Source organism: Anolis sagrei, chromosome 1, assembly GCF_037176765.1.
Source record: "Anolis sagrei isolate rAnoSag1 chromosome 1, rAnoSag1.mat, whole genome shotgun sequence".
NCBI lineage: Eukaryota > Metazoa > Chordata > Lepidosauria > Squamata > Dactyloidae > Anolis > Anolis sagrei.
In genome coordinates, this window is record NC_090021.1 from 73,049,198 (window position 1) to 73,069,184 (window position 19,987).

At 39.0% G+C, this 19,987-nt stretch overlaps 1 protein-coding gene across 2 annotated transcripts; it reads right to left on the minus strand.

The window, feature by feature from the left end:
- Positions 1–1,021: 1,021 nt before the first annotated feature.
- IYD (iodotyrosine deiodinase) lies at positions 1,022–19,644 on the minus strand. Of its 2 annotated transcripts, XM_060753553.2 has the most exons (5): positions 19,293–19,644; positions 8,518–8,706; positions 6,027–6,186; positions 3,618–3,774; positions 1,022–1,991 (listed from the first exon to the last, which is right to left on the minus strand). In XM_060753553.2, exons 1-5 carry the CDS (start codon positions 19,474–19,476, stop codon positions 1,809–1,811), a joined length of 873 nt encoding a protein of 290 aa, XP_060609536.2. In that variant the 5' UTR covers positions 19,477–19,644; the 3' UTR covers positions 1,022–1,808. The 2 variants fall into 2 exon arrangements, with proteins under 2 accessions (XP_060609536.2, XP_060609537.2); XM_060753554.2 differs by lacking the exon at positions 19,293–19,644 and having other exon boundaries at positions 8,577–8,706.
- Positions 19,645–19,987: the final 343 nt, after the last annotated feature.

A 19,987-nucleotide genomic window follows, 5' to 3' on the forward strand; every position in this document is an offset into this window, starting at 1 on the left:
CGTAGTGTGCAAGTCACAGTGTATCTGCAGGAAGAAAATTGCTCTCCTACCAGCAAACCCCTCTTCTGTTAGAGACATGATCTGCCATCAGAACTGTATAAGAACCTTGGGGCTGGGAGAGCTCCACATTGGATTTCACATTCACTTTCCTTCTGTGCTGGGAGGGCACAACCCAATGAACTTCTGGCGCTGGATTGTAATCTGTTGTGTGCTGTGTGCTGTTATCTGTAATGGTTTACTTTGAAGGAATAATAGAGACTCAATGTAAACTGCCTTGTGTTGCCTCCAGGCTGAGAAAGGCAGCATAGAAATGCAGTAAATAAATAAATAAATAAAATTCTTACATTGGGCATATGTTCCAAGCCCCTCTATGGATACCCGAAGCCACAGATAAGAGCAAACCCTATGTGTTGACTATACTTGGGCCTCTCTGTTCTATGATATGGGTGAGCCAGAAGAAACACCATAAGAACTACACTGAAGTATCACTGCCCACAAATACTAGGGGAGGGGTATTTTTAGAGCACAAGTAAGTGAAAACAGGTATATAATATCAAGTCTGAGGATAAGTTGGCCATAGTGTACTATACACTCAAATCTAAAAATGATTTCCAGAGCCATTTTGGGAGATTTTGTGCCTTTCCTCCCACCAATCTTCAGAACATTTTTTTCTTTTTCTAAAAAGTTTGTTGTTACTATTTAGTAATGTTTATTGAGGTGCTGTTGCACTTTGATCTCAGTTTCTAGCAAACGAAATTGGGAGAAGCCAAAAGGAAGAAATTGGGAGGACTAAAGAGATTGCGATACTTTAAAAACATCTGGAAAAAGATGAGAGAAGATTAATCAGGACTGTTGATGCCAAACCAAGATAGTTAAAGGGGGAAATATTGAGAAAAAAGATCTATACTTCCATACTTCAGTTTCATACTCTTTGAAACCACATAGTGATACTAGTAAACTGAAAATATTCAACCCTATTCAGAATGTAAGGCAGAGAAAGTGATTCACCAAACAAATATAAATCAATATTTATATTTAGAGATAGTGCCATACATAACAAGGAGCTAACTGTACTATTTTACCACATAAACACAATTCAAATAAAAAAAAAAACATCCAGATATAGAGAAAGAGTCATTATATCAACCAGAACAGAGTGTGGAAATTAAAGTGACAAAGACTATTTTAATGCCATGGCATGTTTGCCCTTGGAATAAATAATCCTATTCATCAATATCTGCTCTAGTCAAGTTTACTTTATTCTGATTGCTTACTCTTATTAGCCAATGCACCTGTTGCCATTATTAGTGCTTTGAAGGTGTCAAGGATATGGATTGCTCAAAATACACACTAAACAATGTTGCTAAAGGGTGTATAGGTCATGCATTAATTCAGGGATGTTACAACCTTCTCTGAAGAGCTGCATTTAGCTTCAACTATACAGTGGTGTATGCTACATGTCAGCCTAGTTAATTAACATCATAAGACATTAAGAGAACTTAAGAAGGTGTGTGTGTGTGTGTGTGTGTGTGTGTGTGTGTGTGTGGATTTCAGTTCCTAGAATCTCCTAGATATTACAGTTAATGCTGCTTGGGAGATTTGAGGAGCAAAAGCTCTAGACTTTTCCAAAGTCTGGAACAGAACCAATGGCATGTCACTAAGTCTCTAAATTCTCTGTCTGATATAGGCATTCATGAATTTAAAGGTGTTTGGTTAGAGGATATACTGAGAAATATTTATATGGGTCCTATGAATACTTTCAAGGAAAATGAGCTCCTTTGAGAATACTTTTCTCAGCTGGCCCATGTTTATACAACCACCATGATGTCATTGAGTGGCTTCCGTGTTAAATCTGGCACCGTGGCATCTTTACTGGGGTACCCAACCGGCAGCAACATAAGAAGCTTTTCATTTGTCGGGCGACCAAGCAATACTCTGAGGCGGGGGCCACAATTCAGGGGAGTTGTAGTTACTGTCACAAGACCCACATTCTACAAAAAGAGAGAGAAATATTAAAATCATAGGGAAATAGTGAACCAATAATCTCTTTCACCTTCCTTGCTGTACTTTTATAAACCTCTGAGGTGCCTAGGCATCTCATATTTCCGTTATACATACTAAAATGCATTTACCTGTCTCCCTCCTCCCGGTCTCTCTATGCATGTATGTATATATATCTCTGTGTGTGTATATACATGTGCACACACACACACACAGTCACAAATCATATACATACATACATACTACCTGGCTAGACAACATAATTGAAAAGCCTAAGTTTTCATAAGTTTCATAAATTACACCAAATATTACTTTAGGCTGGACTATATTGAACCACACATTTCCATTGTATATTTGAATATATGTTGGCTGGAAATTTGCAGCATGGGAGGTTTTATGTCCACCTTACCTTAAATGTGTAGTATCACAAACTGTTCTTTAATCCTAATCTATATTTTTAAGGTCCTGCTTCTGTTTAACACTTACTCTATGCTTTAGTATCACATGTTCCATCCTTTTTTAATATGAATACATGCACATGAAGTTAACAATGTTCATGTTTAAAATGATAATGATAATCTGGAATGAAAAATGCATTATTCCAGCAGCCATGACAGCATTCTACAAAAGTTTATGCCATAATAAATTCTATTTCTCTTTAAGATGTTTTAAGACGAGTTATGGAATCAAGTATTCTCTAGATCAGGCATGGGCAAACTTCGGCCCTCCAGGTGTTTAGACTTCAACTCCCACAATTCATTATAGCCAGTAAAGCTGGCTGGGATTTCTGGGAGTTGAAGTCCAAAACACCTGGAGGGCCGAAGTTTGTTCATGCCTGCGCTAGATACTATTGGAATGTCTTCTTTCCTCACTATTGACTATCATAGCTTCAAGTTCAACATCTGAAGAGTCACATGAGTCCTACCTGTGTACAAGACACTGTTCTTATTATGTATAGTTCTCCTTTTGATCGTTTTCTCTTATGTAAGGCAAGGGTGAGGAATAAGCCTGTGCAACTGTTGTCAGACTACACCTCCCATCAATTGTAGCCATCCCTATCAATTGTGGAAGATGATGGGAATTACCGTCTTATAGCAGTTGTAGCATGGTTGCCTGCATATTCCATCAAAGATATAGCAAAGTTTCTGCTGCAAGTTATTCTGCCATCACAGTTGTGTTGATCCATATGCTTACCAGTATGAAAGTGCTAAAGTTATCTCTTGGGTTTATGGAATAGTTCCTTCTAGAGAACAGCTTATATTTATTATTTATTATTATTTATTTAGTACACTTGTATACCGCTAATATCTCAGCCTGTGCGGCGACTCATTGCGGTTTACAACATATTTAAAAATACAATATTCACTTTAAAAATATAAAATAAAATATAAAAATACATACATATACATACATAGTATTGGGCCACCAATACAGACCGGAACATCTCATAGTTAAAGTCGTAATCCAATTCGTTATCCTTTATTGCTAGTCCATGATCAAAACATGGTAAGGAAGACACCTAGTTCCCTAGAAACTACTTTTTTGAATACTGCCAGATATTGATTTATGTTTCATCTTGGTCTACTCTTGCTTATACACCCAAATTGCAAGCATACCTGGAGTGCAGAGAGGAGAATGCCACAGGCAATAGAAACACTGATCTCATTGTAGTAATGAGTATTCTTTTTTCCATCTGGAAGCATTCCATGCACCTGCTTGAAAATAAGGATCAAGTAGGGAGCTGTATCCAAGTATTCTTTGATCCAGTTAGTCCTAGGAAAATATTTTTAAAACAAAGTTATTCAAGCAGTTGACTCATATTACAACATGACCCCTATATCCACAGGGTACACATTCCCGGACTTCATGTGGATACATGAAACTGCAAATAATAGTGCATCCTATTATTTTCAATAGAGCAAGCTAAGATGTTTCCAAGAAGATGGTATAGCTTGAGCAGAGGCATTAAGTGAATATGTGAAACTGAATAACTGAAAAGAAAATATGAAAATACCATCTTTCCTTGATTCAAAGATGCCATGGATGGTAACACACACACAAATTTCAGTACCACCAACAGACAGAACTTTTTATTTAAATATATAAAAAGACACCTGTGATTCTCAAACGGACCACAGTGTTAAAGATGCTTATATGGGGAAATGAATATGTCTTAGAATATAAAAAATACAATATGCAACAATGCATCTGATTTTTTAAAAAACGAAAGTAGTTTGAATTATTCCATCAAAATGAAAGCTGTGAAGAAGCGCCATCTGCCACCTTTCTAGGCAAATGTATTGTGTGTGTGTGTAGTCAGAGTCTGGGTCAAACTACTCACATTACATTTCCTTCTATGCTTTTATTGTTGCTAGTTGCCATAGGAGGGGATTTTCCCTCCAACAAAAACAGGATTGGATATATTTTTATAGTTATATCCCATCCTAATGTTAAATGCAATCTCTCAGATCTTTTGGCTCAGCTTCAGAGCAAAGCAATGTGTTGGAAATAGGATTTGTTAAATCTATACAGCTAAGTAGGCTAGTTTCTTTTAAAATATGGCAGATCAGCCAAAGTTCTTTGCCTATGGAGAAATTTCAACCAAAGGTTTTGTAATGTCTTTCAATGTTAACCTATATTTATTTACACTCTGATATATTATTAGTTTGACAGTAATCATCATCATAGTTGCTATTGTTGTTATTCTTTATATAATGCTCTATAGTAGTTTATAAGAAAGTGAACAACAACAACAACAACAACCAGTTCCCTGCCTTCAAACTTACAATCTTAAAACAAGGTTGTTTTAAGGAGATTAAGATCAGCTGACACTGCCTCTTTTTCTCTCCTTTAAAGCCCAGGGTAGTGGCCACTAGGACTGAGACTATGACTATGAATTGTTACTGAATATGGAGCAGTGGTCAACCCATATCTCTAGGTTATGAATCTGTAATGGTAATACCAAGATTGCATGCCCTACATCATAACAGGGTCAACAGTTTGAAGCTGCAGGTTTGGGGTGAGCTCCAAACTGTCAGTCCTAGCTTCTGCCTACCTAGCAGTTTGGACGAGTTTGGATCATGATTCTAGTTATGAGACGCCACTGAATGTTTATTACTGTTAAATTGTTTAATTTGTTTCTGTGTTAACTGTTTTTAAGTACCTTGTTGATGCCGCATTGAATTTTTGCCTTGATTGTTCGCCTTGTTTTTGCTTGTTGTAAACCGCTATGAGTCGCCTTAGGGCTGAGAATGGCGGTATACAAATGAAGTAAATAAATAAATAATAAATAATAGCAGTTCAAAAGCATGCAATGCAAATAGATGAATAGGTACCACCTCAGCAGGAAGGTAAAAGGGTGCCCCGTGCAGTCATGCAGACATGCTGGCAAAAAAAAAAAAATGGAAAAAAGTGGATATTAAAGGGATGAAAACTATTTTAATGCCATGGCATGTTTGCCCTTGGAATAAATAATCCTATTCATCAATATCTGCTCTAGTCAAGTTTACTTTATTCTGATTGCTTACTCTTATTAGCCAATGCACCTGTTGCCATTATTAGTGCTTTGAAGGTGTCCAGGATATGAATTGCTCAAGATACACACTACAGATAGCAGACTCCTTCAGCATGGAAAATAGAACAAGAGCACCTCCACATGGCCAGAAGCTGAGCATCACATCCAGATGCTGGAGATGGAAAATTTATAAATATCTGTGTATTTTATGTCATTGCTCATGTAAAATGGCATTGAATGTTTTCCTTACATGCATACTGTAATCTGCTCTGAGTCCCTCCAGAGAAATAAAGTGGAATATAAATAAAATGTATTACTAAAATACAGAATCATAAGCAGATAAACCTTACACATAACATATATTCCCAGTATAAAAGTGTTTATTATGAACTAGGTGTCAATATATTTATAGCAGATCATGCATGTTGGGGTTCTTAGCCAATTCACCAAACAATTCAGTAATAGCGATCTTTTGAGCATTATAGCCTGGAGCAATCAGTGCAATCGGTACCTCAGTCTTTTCAAGTCATTAACCCATCTGTCTCCCATTCTTTTCTTGTAGTTTATTTCTTCCTCTTCTTCAATTATCTCCCGGATCTTATGCTTTATTTCTACATCTTGCACGACTACAAAGGTCCAAGGCTCAGTATGAGCTCCACTGGGAGAAGTTCCTTCAATGAAATAAAAAGAAATGTTCAGACTAAAGTAAGCTGATGTGCAAAGGGATAAAAGAAAAAGGTCTTCAACCTTCAGAAACTCATGAGATTTCAGCCTGCTTCCCTAGACTCCACCTACACACATATACACACTGATTCGTGCAGCAAAGGGAAAACCCAGTTCCTGCCACAAAGAATAATGGAATGCAGCAGCTTTGTGACACATAACAACCTCATATTCTTTTGCTTGAAGTTACATATCTATTATACTTTCTTTGGCTATATGTCTTAATTTTTGTACACATGAAATTTCTCTCTCTTTGGTGTACCCCAAAAACAATCATACTACACTGTTTCTTAAGCTGTCTGGAAGCATTCTTTCCATGCATTGCCATAGTAATGAGAAACAATGGCCTATATGAAAGGAAAGCAAGGCAGCAATTCTCTGTTTCTGCATTTTCCCAGTTTCAACATTACCCTCCAATTTGCACCTTCTAACATCACTTTTGCATGATGCATCCCATCAATCTAATGTGAGAACATACATGCAATCTTCCTCAGCCTGGTGCCTCCCAGACTACATTCCCCATAACCTCCAGGGCCATGCTGCTCTAGATTATGGGAGTTCAGTTGATGAAAACATTTGATGGACTCACCAGTTTCGGCAGTGCTGATGTTGAATATTGGGAGATGGCACTTTAAGGAGTACTATAACTGAAACTAGTTGTGAATTACATTACAAAGTGTTGGCTCATTAATGTCTTCATTAAATTTACTCCTATTACAAGTATGACTCGACTCTCGTACGGTTGACACATTTGCAGTTGAAGTAAAAAAAATATGCCAGAATGGATACCCAAAAATTGACCTTTGATATAAACTCCAACATTTCTCAAACGAAGAGTGGGACATATGAGGTCAAGAGTGTGGACAAGATTGCAAAAACTATTAATGAGGAAGAACACACAAGTCAGGGGACGCTGCAGTTGTTTGTCCTTGAGACTACCGGGAGAAGCAAAAATCATCCCTCTTCTCGGCCCTGCTGCACTAATTAAATGCAAACTTTTACCCTTTGAACTCAGATTTCAGCAACAAAAGTCACTTAAGGACAAAGGGGGGAAGTGGAAGGAGGAAAAACTGGGAGAGTTGAAAAAGTGGGATGGCAAAGGATTATTTTATATTCTTGTATATAAGATGACTTCATGTACAAATTGGAGACAAAATTACAGATTTTGATATGACCTGTGGATACATCAAGGGAGATAGGAAAGTGCAAGCAAAGCCTCAGGGGGTCACCCACCCCTAGCTACTGGCATTTTCCCAAACAGGAATTCAAAAAGGCCAGCAGAGATACTAGAAGGGACAGTCCTTTTTAAAATGGTTTTCCTGGAACAGACCCCGCTTTCATCTTTCAGCACTCTAGTCAGATATATTTTTTAGTTAGAGTTAAGGTACAGAACTTGACCTGTGGATAGTTTGATCCAACCTTTGTGGATTTTTATTTTTAAGTATGTTTCTAGTTTTATACATGAGTATATGCAGTAAGGAAATCTACCCCTGCTAGACTGTAGCAATTGAATAATATGTTTTGGTTCTCCAAATGTTTTGAACTTCAACTCCCAGAAGTCCATCTTATCTAGAGATTGCCTTTGAAGACTGTTCAGAAGTTTCAATTGGTCCAATGGGTGGCAGCCAGATTGCTCACTGGAGCAGCATACAGGAAGCATACAACCCCCCAGCTGCACCAGTACCATTGGCTGCCAGTCTGCTACTGAGCACAATTCAAAGTCCTGATTTTAGCCTATAAAGCCCTAAATGGTTCTGGCCCAGCTCACCTGTTCAAACATATCTCCTTCTATGATCCACCTCGGAGGCTAAGATCGTCAGGGTGCGATCTCTGTCCCACCCCCTTACAAGCGTGACTGGTGGGAATGACAGATAGAGCCTTCTCAGTGATGACCCCTCAACTATGGAACTCACTCTCTAGTGAAATCAGATTGCCCCCCTCCCTTCTGACCTTCAGGAAAAAACTAAAGCCATGGCTGTGGGAACAAGCTTTTGGTCACTAAGCAACATAGTAAGAGACTACAAATAACACAAAGATTACTTGGATTGGCTCTGGAATATGATTTGGATTTTGTGATTTTAACTGATTTTTAAAGTTTGTGTTTTTAATTGGGTTGATTTTGATGTAGTTGTTTGTTTACCAATATGCATATGTGTATATGGCATTGAATTTTGCCTTTGTGAGGCCGCCCTGGGCCCCCTCCAGGGTGAGAAGTGTGGGGTACATGTATGTTAAATAAAGAAATAAAAGTTCAGGAATTCGCAAGGAATCCAATGTACCTGCTGTTTTAATGACATTGTCGATGACCTCCTTTGGAACAGGCTCATCACTTATAAACCTGACAGATCGTCTCTTATTGAGAAGTTCATAAAAATCCTTTGATCTCTTAACCATGTCCTCTTCAGAGTAGCGCTCAGACGAAAAGGGAGTGTGAGTGATGTCCTCTGATCCTTCCCATTCACCATCATCTGTGTGGGAAGGGACAGAAGCAAAGAGGAAAGTGATACCCTTTGTTAAAAGAGAGAAGCATGTCTGGAACATATTGGGATAAATAATAATATTTCTTACCCACCCCTCCTTGTGGCTCAAGGCTGGTTGCAACATCACTAAAACACATAATCATCTAAAAACATTTTATAAAATGTTAAACATATTAAAACATATTTCTAACAACAAAAATTAAACATAACACACAAGTTGAAAATTGCCAGAAGAGAGAGATCATCCAATGTGTTTTAAATCTTGACAGCTCATTTAGCTGTCAATTCTTCCAGCAGGTCGTTCCACAGTCTTGGGGCGGCTGATGAAAAGGTCCTCCGGGTGACGGTAGCCAGTTGGGTTCTGGCTGGTTGGAGCAGGCGCCCCAGGCCCCACATCAGCACTTTCCCCATACCATGGGGGAAAGCGTCACTGCCTGGCTTGCCTCCATGTTGCTCCCATTCTTGTCAATGAGAACAGGGGAAGTCTAGGAGGCAGGATGGAGCCCCACCAGAAGTAGCTGTTCGTTGTCTGATGGGATCTGGCAGGCTCCATCCTCTCCACGTCCTGGAAGCTGCCTAGCATGCTATACTCCAGAAGCTTTGTTTTTGTGGCTTCAACAAACTATGTTGAATTGGTTGAGACAGGATGAGATATTCATTGAAAAACTATAGCAAAATGTGCTGCAGGATGTCCCACAAAAACAAAGTTTTTGCAGTTTAATAAAAAAAATTCCAAAATTTTTATGATAGAATCAATTAGGAAACAACCTTTATATCCCAGGAAGAAAAAATATGTTCCACAGTGTTATTATTGCACTATTATATACATACAGTTCTCTGACTAACTTCTGACTTCCAGTTACAAATGGGATGCGAGACAACAGGAAGTGACAGAAGATCTACCCCTCAGAAGGTAAATTCACTCCCGGAAGAGTTATCATGAGGAAGTTCCAATCCAATAAGCCTTTATTGGCATATATAACAAGACATTATAAAGTACAGTATAAATTATAGAATAGGGAACTTCACATTTGTTACACATTCAATTTACAGACTTCATTGAGGAACCTTGCCACTGAGAAGCAATGATTAAAATCTTGGCAGTTTAAAAGCATAATTACTTTGTCTGGGTCTGTATGGTTTTTCATAGAATCTATAATTTGTAGTAGCAAGCTAGATCTTTGTTCCTGGAAGAGTGGGCAGTGCAGAAGAATTTGTAGGATGGAATCCAGCTGTCCTGTACTACAGGGACAAAGCCTCTTGTTGCTCGATGGACCATTGAGTCTTCCTCTATGGAGCTGAGATGGCACAATATTAAATCTAGCCAGCATGTAAGCTCTCCTGTAATATAAAGGGCTGAGTTTTCCTGTATAAATGGAATTGCCATGTTCATAGGTGAACAAGATGTATTTACCAAGATCAGCAGTTGTTTATAGTCTAATTCTAGCAGCCTCTTCTTAATGAGGGTAAAGACCTCAGTGAAAGTTAACATATTCAAGAAATCACTATCATAGCCCAGTTCCCAGGTCTTTGACAGGACTTTTTACACCATTTTGAGTGGTGGAGTTCACTCAAGGTGAGTTGGGTCAAAGAGTTACTGGGGCTTGGTAGTGAATATATAACCAAATGTTATGATTTTTAGCAAGATAGTGGCCTCTATAGAGTATTGGCTGGGATTCTAAGCATAGAAGTATGTACGGGACGCAGTTTGGGACACCAAATAATTTGTGCAGGAATTTTGAGTGGACTGATCTAACGGCATTGTTATTAGAGCTTAGCCATATGGGAGCTCCATAGAGTAGTTGTGCTCTCACCTTTGCTTGAAAAACTTGCAGAGCTGGAGGAATATATTGGTCACCCCTGGAGTGGTAAAAACTGATGATGGCACTGGGGAAGTTTTTATCACCAATACTTGTTTCCACGGCAACCCAAAATTTTCAGAATCCAATTGTCACAGGGACAGAAGGTGAGTTGAAATCATCTGAACAGAGGCACAGACAGCAAAAGAAATTCCCCATCCTCATCTGCATTGTAAAACTTCTTATATCTTGATACTAGTATGTTCAGTATTTCACTACCACCACAGGTGTTTAGAGATAGGAGCAAAACATAGAAGATGAAGTTCATATTAAAGGGTTGGAAGCAGAGAGAGCACCATTCTTTTATAGAACTCTGATCACATGCAGTTAATTTCTGCCTTGAGAATACAGGGTGCATCTGAACTGTAAAATGAATGCAGTTTGACACCACTTTAAGGAATCTCTATTATGGTACAAAGCTATGCAATCATGAGTTATTTTACAAGGTCTTTCACCTTCTTTGCCAAAGAGTGCTGGTGCCTCAGCAAATTACAAATACCAAGGTCTCATAGCATTCAGCCATGGCAATTAAAGTTGTGTCAAACTGCATTAATTCTACAGTGTAGATGTACCTAGACAGTGGGTAGAACATTGACAATATTTGCAAATTTGGTAAAGACAATATTTGTAAATGTAAATAATCAAAGTTACCAAAATACATGTCTTTGTTTGATGAAGAAATATATCTTATCAGGGTTACATTTTCTAATACAGCCAACTGTGTTAGGAAAGTCAGAATTTTGACCTTGGACTCATAAAATCAATGAGAGCCGTCCAGCTTTGTTAATGTTCTTTTTAGTGTCATTGCAAAATCAGTAAAACATTAGGGAGATATCTTTATTAATGTGTAAGCTAATGCAAATAAATTGAAATGTCTTATGGGAAACAGTGGAATATACAATGGCATAATATAAGTGCGAGCTGCCATTAATAAACCTAAAGGCCAGTTTTTATCTGTTGTGTTTTGACTCAATATAAACAAAAATGTAAACCTTTCACATTTTAATATTTGGTTTTGCAAAATCTAAGAGAGTTCAACAGAGACAGACAGCACAATCCTAGGCACGTTCACCTAGAAGTAAGTTCCATTAAGGTAAATTATACTTACTTCAGGATATTTATGTAAGGATTGCATTCCTATCCATTCAAAGCCTGTTGAATCAATTGTTTAGACTACTATCCTGGGAATAACTCCCACTGAAATCAATGAAACATACTTCTGAGTGCTCATGCATGAGATTCTGTTGCTACATGTGCAATTATCGTGGTGTATGGCCATGATTTTTTCATGATAGCGAAATTATGCTTGTAGAGCTTCTTTGTAGAAGACATTAACTAGATCTGCACAAATGCTGACACAAGCCAATATGGAATGAGTATGCCTCTGTCATGAAAAGGGTATAGCATAGTTGCAATCGAAATGTGGTCAAGATGGCAGAAGTTACTGATGAATTACTGATGAAATTACAAATGAGCTAGATGAGGCTGAAGCAGTTTGCTTTTGTTTTAGACTATTACCCATTATATTGTAATATAATGCTGATTGAAACTGCATTATATGGTCAGTGTTGACTCCTACTATGTAGTTTAACTGCATTGAACTGCATTCTATGAGTCTGAACTGATCATATAGTGCAGTTTCAAACTGCATTATATGTGCAGATGGGGTCTTTGAGGAAGGGTAAGATTTGACCCACCTTTCTTCCCTGCCCATGTTGAGTTAACTGAATGCAAAGTACTTTTCCACTTTAATTTTTGTCGCAATTGAGGGAAGTCAAGGAGAAAGTGAGAAAGTGGGCAGAGGGCAGAGAGACTGTAACATATTAAACGCAGCTGAAGAACTGGAGTGGCAGGATCAATTGGGACTGTTCATGCCAGATTGGGACAGTTAAAGGGTATGATATTATTGAAATACTGATCACCCTCATGTGGTTATTAAATGGTGCCCTGACTACTTTACTGTTTAGGATTCATTATGATAAAAAATACCTTTTTCTTAATGGTATAAGAGTGAAACATTTGTGAGTTAAAAGAGAACAAAACTTCCAGTATTTCCGGTGGTGATATTCGCAACACTAAAACAGTAAGTGCTGTGCTCTTTCTCCTTAGTAAAATATAAATTTGCTGGTGGTGATATTTAAAAAGTCCTCATTTTGGTTGCAAGCAGAAATGACAGAAAAACCACCCACATGTAGGAACTTTAATTTTTTCCAGTCTGTAATCTAATTCCATTATAAGCGAGTCTAGTGAATCTACCCAAGCAGTTCAGTGAACTGGAATATCACGGACAGTTGGGTCACAGGCATGTTATTTTCTCTAGATGAATGCTGCATCTCTCCTTTCTCCCTTTGCTTTAACTCTGCGAGAACAAGCAAATCTGAATACTGGTGTAGAAATTCAATTTGACTTTTTCTCTCACTATATGGGTGGTAAATTTACCACATATTGCTTTGCTTTATTTCCATCCCTTGGGATATTATTTCTGTCCCTAGGTTCTTATTTCATTGTCTCAGTGTCTCACATAGAATTTTACACATAATTTGGTTATTCCATGATTCCATGATTACCAGTGTGGTATTGTGCTTGGAGTATTCAATATATACCAGGGCAATTTCAGTTCATATGAACTGTTTTCTTTGTCCACAAAATCTAGTGTTGCTGGTCACCAGAGCTGCTTATCCCACCCTTTCGGAGTGTTGTGATAAAGTAGGAAACATTATATGCCATCTTGAGCTCCTTTGGATGAAGTACAGTATGAAGAAATAATGAGGTGAGCTTAGGGCCCTTCCACACAGCCATATAACCCAGAATATCAAGGCAGAAAATCCCATAATATCTGCTTTGAACTGAGTTATCTGAGCCCGCACTGCTATATATTCCAGTACAAAGCTGATAATGTGCTAGGCCCAGGGGGCTTCCACGCTGCTCTTTAACCTGAGAACATTTGCATTTAAAAAACATGAATGTTCCTGGGTCCCCCTCCACACCCACCCCAGAAAGCACGTGCTTTCTGGGGTGGGTGTCCAGATGTTATCCTGGTACTTTCCTGGATAACACCCAGACACTCTAACACCCTTCCACAAAGCCCCCAAAGCCTTTTTAAAAGATAGGAGAAAGGGAGGAGGAAGAAAATCACTTCACTCACACACACACACACACACACACACACACTCCTAGCGTGTCATTTCTACCTTTCAGGAAAGGTCCGGCACCACTCTAAAAGAGGTCAGGTAAATTATTTTACTTTTAAAGGGGCTTTGGGGGACTTTGGGGGAGTGGGTTGGTGTCCTTGCAGTTTTCTGGGCTAATTTAGCCCAGGAAACCATGGGACTACTGGCTGGACTTTCCTCTCACATGCCCAGAACTTTTGAGAGAACAGTCCAGATAGCAGTAGTGGGTTAATCCTGCACCTTCGAAGAAGGCACAGAATAAACCCACTAACAAATTAATTCACCACAACCAGGGTTTTCCTGGTTTGTGGTAAATTAATTTGTGTTTCATAGGGACATCATCTGGATAGCCCTCTTTTAATTATGGGAACCCCCGCATTAAAGGGACTCTCTGGATGCACCCCCAGAGTTAGAATGTTTAGGCAGTTAGTGGAAGAAGGGCATGGGATGGCAATAAATATGCCATTGTCACACTGAACAGATCAGAAGAACTCAATCTTGACAGCCATATGTTACTGGGACAAGTTGCTTCCCATACTAACCCCTTTCCAAAAAGAAGTGAAATTAGAAGTGGCTGGACATCCAATTTTGGCTTTGTAAAACACTCTTTGTGGTGCAAACGAAAGGGCAAACTTGTTTAAGAGTGAGTTGCCACTCCAGGAGTTTTTTGCTTTCAGTGATAGGAGGGAGACAGGATGCTTTGCAGCCCTCCCCTGGCACAGAGCATTCACAATTAGCAAAAAGCAAGAAGACTGGCATCCATGGTTTCATCTATTTCCCTTCCGTATCAACCGGAAAAAGGGGTATCTTGTCCAATAGCGTCTTGTATCTGGCAACAGCTAGTATGTGCAGGGAGCTACAGAAGGAAGTGAAGTGTAATCTGCTGGAGCGATCTTTTTCCTGCATGGGCAATGTTTATGCTTCTTGGATTTGAAGATACTGAATATGAAGGAATGGTAAACAAGAGGGAGCCAAGGAACTGGGATGTAACCTCCAACAAAGACAACACTTTAATTTGGCCTAAAATTGGCAAGTTTCCCATATACAACATCTAACATTTTTTTGCAAATGTAAAAGAGACTTTTGGGGAATTTTACTGTTCTTTGTCTCAGAAAGAGGCCAATAGCCTTGCACAGGACAGAGGTAGCTTGGGTCTCAAGGAAAGTTACTTTGCTGTTGCTAATAAAGCTGAAATTTTATTACCTGGCTTTTATTGTCCTTTGTTCCTTGTTCCCATGTGACCAAGAAAGGGAGTGGCCTCTGCCTCTGCTGATACATCTATGACTCTAACATCTTCACTTTTCTTTCAAGGAGCCCCTGGTGGTGCAATGGGTTAAACCTTTGTGCCAGCAGGAGTGCTGACTGAAAGGTCAACGGTTTGAATTGGAGTGGTGTGAGCTCCCATCTGTCAGCTCCAGCTTTCCATGTGGGGACATGAGAGAAGCCTCCCACAGGACGAGCGTCCTCTGGGCAAACGACTTTGCAGACTGTAGTTTTTCACATTGCTCCTGACACGAAAAAAAACACAAACCAACTTTTCTTCTCCTGTAAGATTTTTAAATATATATTTGGGTGGTGAAGAAGCCAGTACAGTTTTGAAAGCTTGCATGATGTATTTTGTGTTCTTCAGTTGATTCAGTAAAGTTATAGTTACTTTATGGGTTTTGGATTTTGTTCTATTTTAAATCCTATTGTCTTCTGACAGTAGAACCATCATATTAATAACATTTACCAATGTGAAGACACACTATTCAGCAACTGATTCAGTAGGTTTATTGTAGTTGGGAGAAAGCCAACAGGATTCCAGCACTTGAAAATCACACTGTCTTGAGAAAAGGCCTTATAGGAAACCAGTGACATCACTGGGATTGGTGTCACCCAATGCAATAACCCATGACATTACCCCATACAGACCTCCTCCCATACCAGATTGTAGGACAATACAATTTTTGACAAAATAAGCAACTACTTTATTAAAAAGAAATAGATTTGTGCTGAAATACTAAACAATTTTTTTACAGACAGTCATCTTGCTGTCATGCTCTCACATGGTATCATCCAGTCTGGTTTGCACCTCCTGCATGCCTTCAGTGATACCACTGTAGCAAAAAGATCAGACAATCTGTCCTCCACAAGCAGGTAGCTGTCAAGAGCAAGGAAAAGCACCAGGGCCTGTCCTGAGCAAGCTGGTTTTATGCATTCACCTTATGTTGCACAGTTTTACTGCATATAAGATATCGCTCTGCATTATTTTAATGTCCACAAACTGCTGCAGTCATGTGCATAAAAGAGCATATTCTCACAGCAGCATTAGTTTAACCATTTTTATTACCTTAGAGATTAACAGGTGTGTGACTGGGCAGAGATCCAGGACTTTAAATGAGTGAGGCACAAAAATAAATTTATATTTTCATAATAAGTAGCAAAGTAGGAATAGCTATAGAGCCATACAAATCTTTTTAGGTTATTCTATTCAGTAGACAGCACATATAACTAGAGATACAATATAACCCCTATATCTACCAGACTACTACCCTCCATTTCATTCATCCATTTCCAACAAAATGTAAAATCTTTAGGCATTTCTTGGTCCTTCAGCATCATTCTATAGCAGAGTTTCTCAACCTGTAGATTGGGACTCCTGGGGGGGGGGGTTACGAGGGGGTGTCATAAGGGTTGCCAAAGACTATAAGAAAACACAGTATTTTCTGTTGGTCATAGGGGTTAATGTGGTAAGTTTGGCCCAGTTCTATTGTTTGATTGTAGGTGAGCTATAAATTCCAGCAACTACAACTTCCAAATGTCAAGGTCTGTTTTCTCCAAATTCAACCAGTGTTTACATTTGGACATATTGAGTATTTCTGCCAAGTTTGGCCTAGATCCATCGTTTGAGTCTGCAGTGCTCTTTGGATTTAGGTGAACTATAACTCCAAAACTCAAGGTCAATGCCCACCAAACCCTTCCAGTATTTCCTGTTGGTCATGGGAGTTCTGTGTGCCGAGTTTGGTTCAATTCCATCATTGGTGGAGTTCAGAATCCTCTTTGATTGTAGGTGAACTATACATCCCAGCAACTACAACTCCCAAATGAGAAAATCAATGCCACTCCCCCAACCCCACCAGTATTCAAATGTGGGCGTATCAGGGATTTGTGCCAAAATTTGGTCCAGTGAATGAAAATACATCATATATATCAGATATTTACATTATGATTCATAACAGTAGCAAAATTACAGTTATGAAGTAGCAACAGAAATAATGTTATGATTGGGGGGAATCACCACAACATGAGGAACTGTATTAAGGGGTCATGGCATTAGGAAGGTTGAGAAACACTGCTCTATAGCATTCCTGGCTGTAAGTCCTTGATTTTAATAGGATTTGTTGTTATACACAGTTTCACATGTTTCTTACAAAATTCAGGTAACTACCTTATTTTAAAACATTCTCCTTCCAAAAGCTATTTTAATCTAAAGGTAAATGTTTTAAAAGCATATTTGTGATTTGGATTGTTTCAATAAAAAAACTGAAGCCCTTTCTACACTGCCATATAATCCAGATTATCAAATCAGAAAATCCACATTATTTGCTTTGAACTGGATTATATGAGTCTACACTGCTATATAATCCAGTTCAAAGCAGATAATGTGGATTATCTGTCTTGATATTTTGGATTATGTGGCAATGTAGATGGGCCCTGAGAAGTGAATTGGAAAAAGAGGGTTTTATTTAGCATTGCCACATTCCCAGATTTCAAAATCTGCTTGTTTGCTTTTTGTTCTGGACACAAGGATAATTACTATTGCTGTTTAGAATCTATTTACATCCATTATGTGGCATACTTGTATGGAGTATGAAACTGACATATTTTCCATCTGGCATGCTCATAGGATATATTAGACTGATTTAGTGGTATTTTTCAAAGCAGAAAGCATAAACGTTTGTGCTTAAAAAAAACAGTTGTAGGAAAAACCCAATCCAGTTATAGCTGGTCATAAAATGTTATTCTTGATTCAGAATCCATCTGATCAGTACTAAATACCTTTTTAATGTGTGCCGCAACAAGATGCTAGCTACTGTGCATAATATGGTTTCAGATGCAGTTCTATACAGTGGGTCCTCCTGATCTAGGATTCCCTGAGGATACCAAAAGTTTTAAAATATTTTGAGCTGTGGATGATGGGACCCATGGATGCAGAATCTGTGGATATGAAGAGCCAGCTGTTCTCATTTACCCACTAAACTCTATGCTACTTTTGGCTCCTTCCACACAGCTACATAAAATCCACATTGAACAGGATCACAGTGCAGTGTGGACTCAGATAATCCAGTTCAAAGCAGAAAGTGGATTATCTGCCTTGATATTATGGGTTATATGGCTGTGTGGAAGACCCTCTGTTTTCATAGATATTTGTGGGATTGCAATATCAATATGGAATATAAATTTGCATCGGTGATAATTCTGCTCTCCATCCTTCCTTCCCCTTAATCCAGTAGTTCTCAACTTGTGGGTGCCCAGATGTTTTGGCCTTCACTTCCCAGGAATCCTAACAGCTGGTAAACTGGCTGGGATTTCTGGGAGTTGTAGGCCAAAACACCTGGGGACCCACAGGTTGAGAACCACTGCTTAACCTTCATCAGCATGCTTTCTTTTGCCAGTCAAACCCTTCACCACCTAGAGATACCAGATGTCCATATAGGAGGCACTATGGATAGGAAAGCTATCATTGCCATTTCGTTCTTCCCAGAACTTGGGAAAGTTACTTATACTGAGGACAATTCTCAGGCCCCTTCTACACTGCCCCTATATCCCAGGACTGGATCCCAGTTTATCAGTTTATCCCAGATTATCTGGCAGTGGAGAATCATATAATCCAGTTTAAAGCAGATAATCTGGGATCAGATCCTGGGCAGTGTAGAAGGGGCCTCAGAATCTCCTAACCAGCACGAGGTTTGCAAAACAAATACGTTTCCCAACCCCCATTTTTTCTCCTCTTGGAATCTGTGAGCTGTATATTTTAAAATCAAAAACACACTAGCCAGGATCTTGTTAATAACATCTATCAGTGTAAATTGTACTATACTTGTGGAGTGATTTTTTTTTTAGGGGACATGCACAACAGTCACATCCAACTCATGGCAGTGAAATAGAGTTGTACATGTGGGAGCATTGCACAGTAATACACATGCAATCAGTGTTTTGCCTCTATGCATTGTTTTTTCTATTGCATTTAGCATCTTTTGACAGACACAAACTTCGCAATTCATCCACATACATTGTGCTGTGTTGATATTCGGTACAGGGACAACATAATGTAACTCTGCCAAGCACGCATTGATGTTACGCTGAAGCAATGTATTTATGCTATGCTTCCCCACCATCACTGTTATTCATTTTCTTGTCAACTTCAAGAGATGGATTCCAACTACTTACAATTCCTCAACAACACCCTAAAATGTTTGAAAAGGCCATGTTTTTCATTTCCTCCCGAGACTAGAAAAACACAGGCATACAAATGCCAAACCCTTTTCACTTTTTTACATACCTTCTTCCTCAGGGTGAAGGTCAGTGCTGTCTTTTAAATCATCATCCACCCATGGACGAGACTCCACTTTCTTACTTGTTTGCCTTGGCTCATTCTTGGAGTTTGTCCTTCTGCCTTTGACTATTATTCCAATCAAGACGCAGATAATTGCCACAAAGACTGGAGTTAGAGAGGAGAATGCCATAGTCACGGGACTGCCAATGGAGGGCTATGCCAGACACATTCCCTAGAAAGAATGTTTCCTTTTAAAAATACTTGAGGGTAAATGTGAGACTGAGAGGCATAGAAGGGGTGGAACAATTTGTGTTGTGTTTTTTTTCTTTCAAAAATCAATGTTCAGTTCTTAGTAGCACTCAGCCATAAACCTTTCACACACATCACTTGCTCTTCAACCTCCAGCAGTTTCTGGATTATTTCCAAAGGGTAGGTCAGCTTATTTTATCGTTGAGCTATTGCACAATGTGACTCAATGCTGGTGCTCAGTAACTTTTCAGTGTATCAGAATTTCAAATTAGAGCATGAGTTGACGAGATTACAGCATGACCCCCATATCCACAGGCAGGGCCATAGCCAGAAAAAAAATTCGGGGAGGGTTGAAAATTTCAGGGGGGGGGGGGTTTTGAAAATTTCAGGGATGTTGAAACATGCCTCCTAGCTCACACTGAAGCAAAGAGCACATCAGGGGACAGAGCAGC

Bases quoted from the DNA above. Each gene is read 5' to 3' on its own strand.
- IYD (XM_060753553.2), bottom strand. From the start codon at position 19,476: ATGGCATTCTCCTCTCTAACTCCAGTCTTTGTGGCAATTATCTGCGTC. The intron at 6,187-8,517 runs GTACATTGGATT...ATTTCATTGAAG, and splicing joins CAATGTCATTAAAACAGCAG to GAACTTCTCCCAGTGGAGCT. The intron at 3,775-6,026 runs GTACCGATTGCA...ATATTTTCCTAG, and splicing joins AATGACTTGAAAAGACTGAG to GACTAACTGGATCAAAGAAT.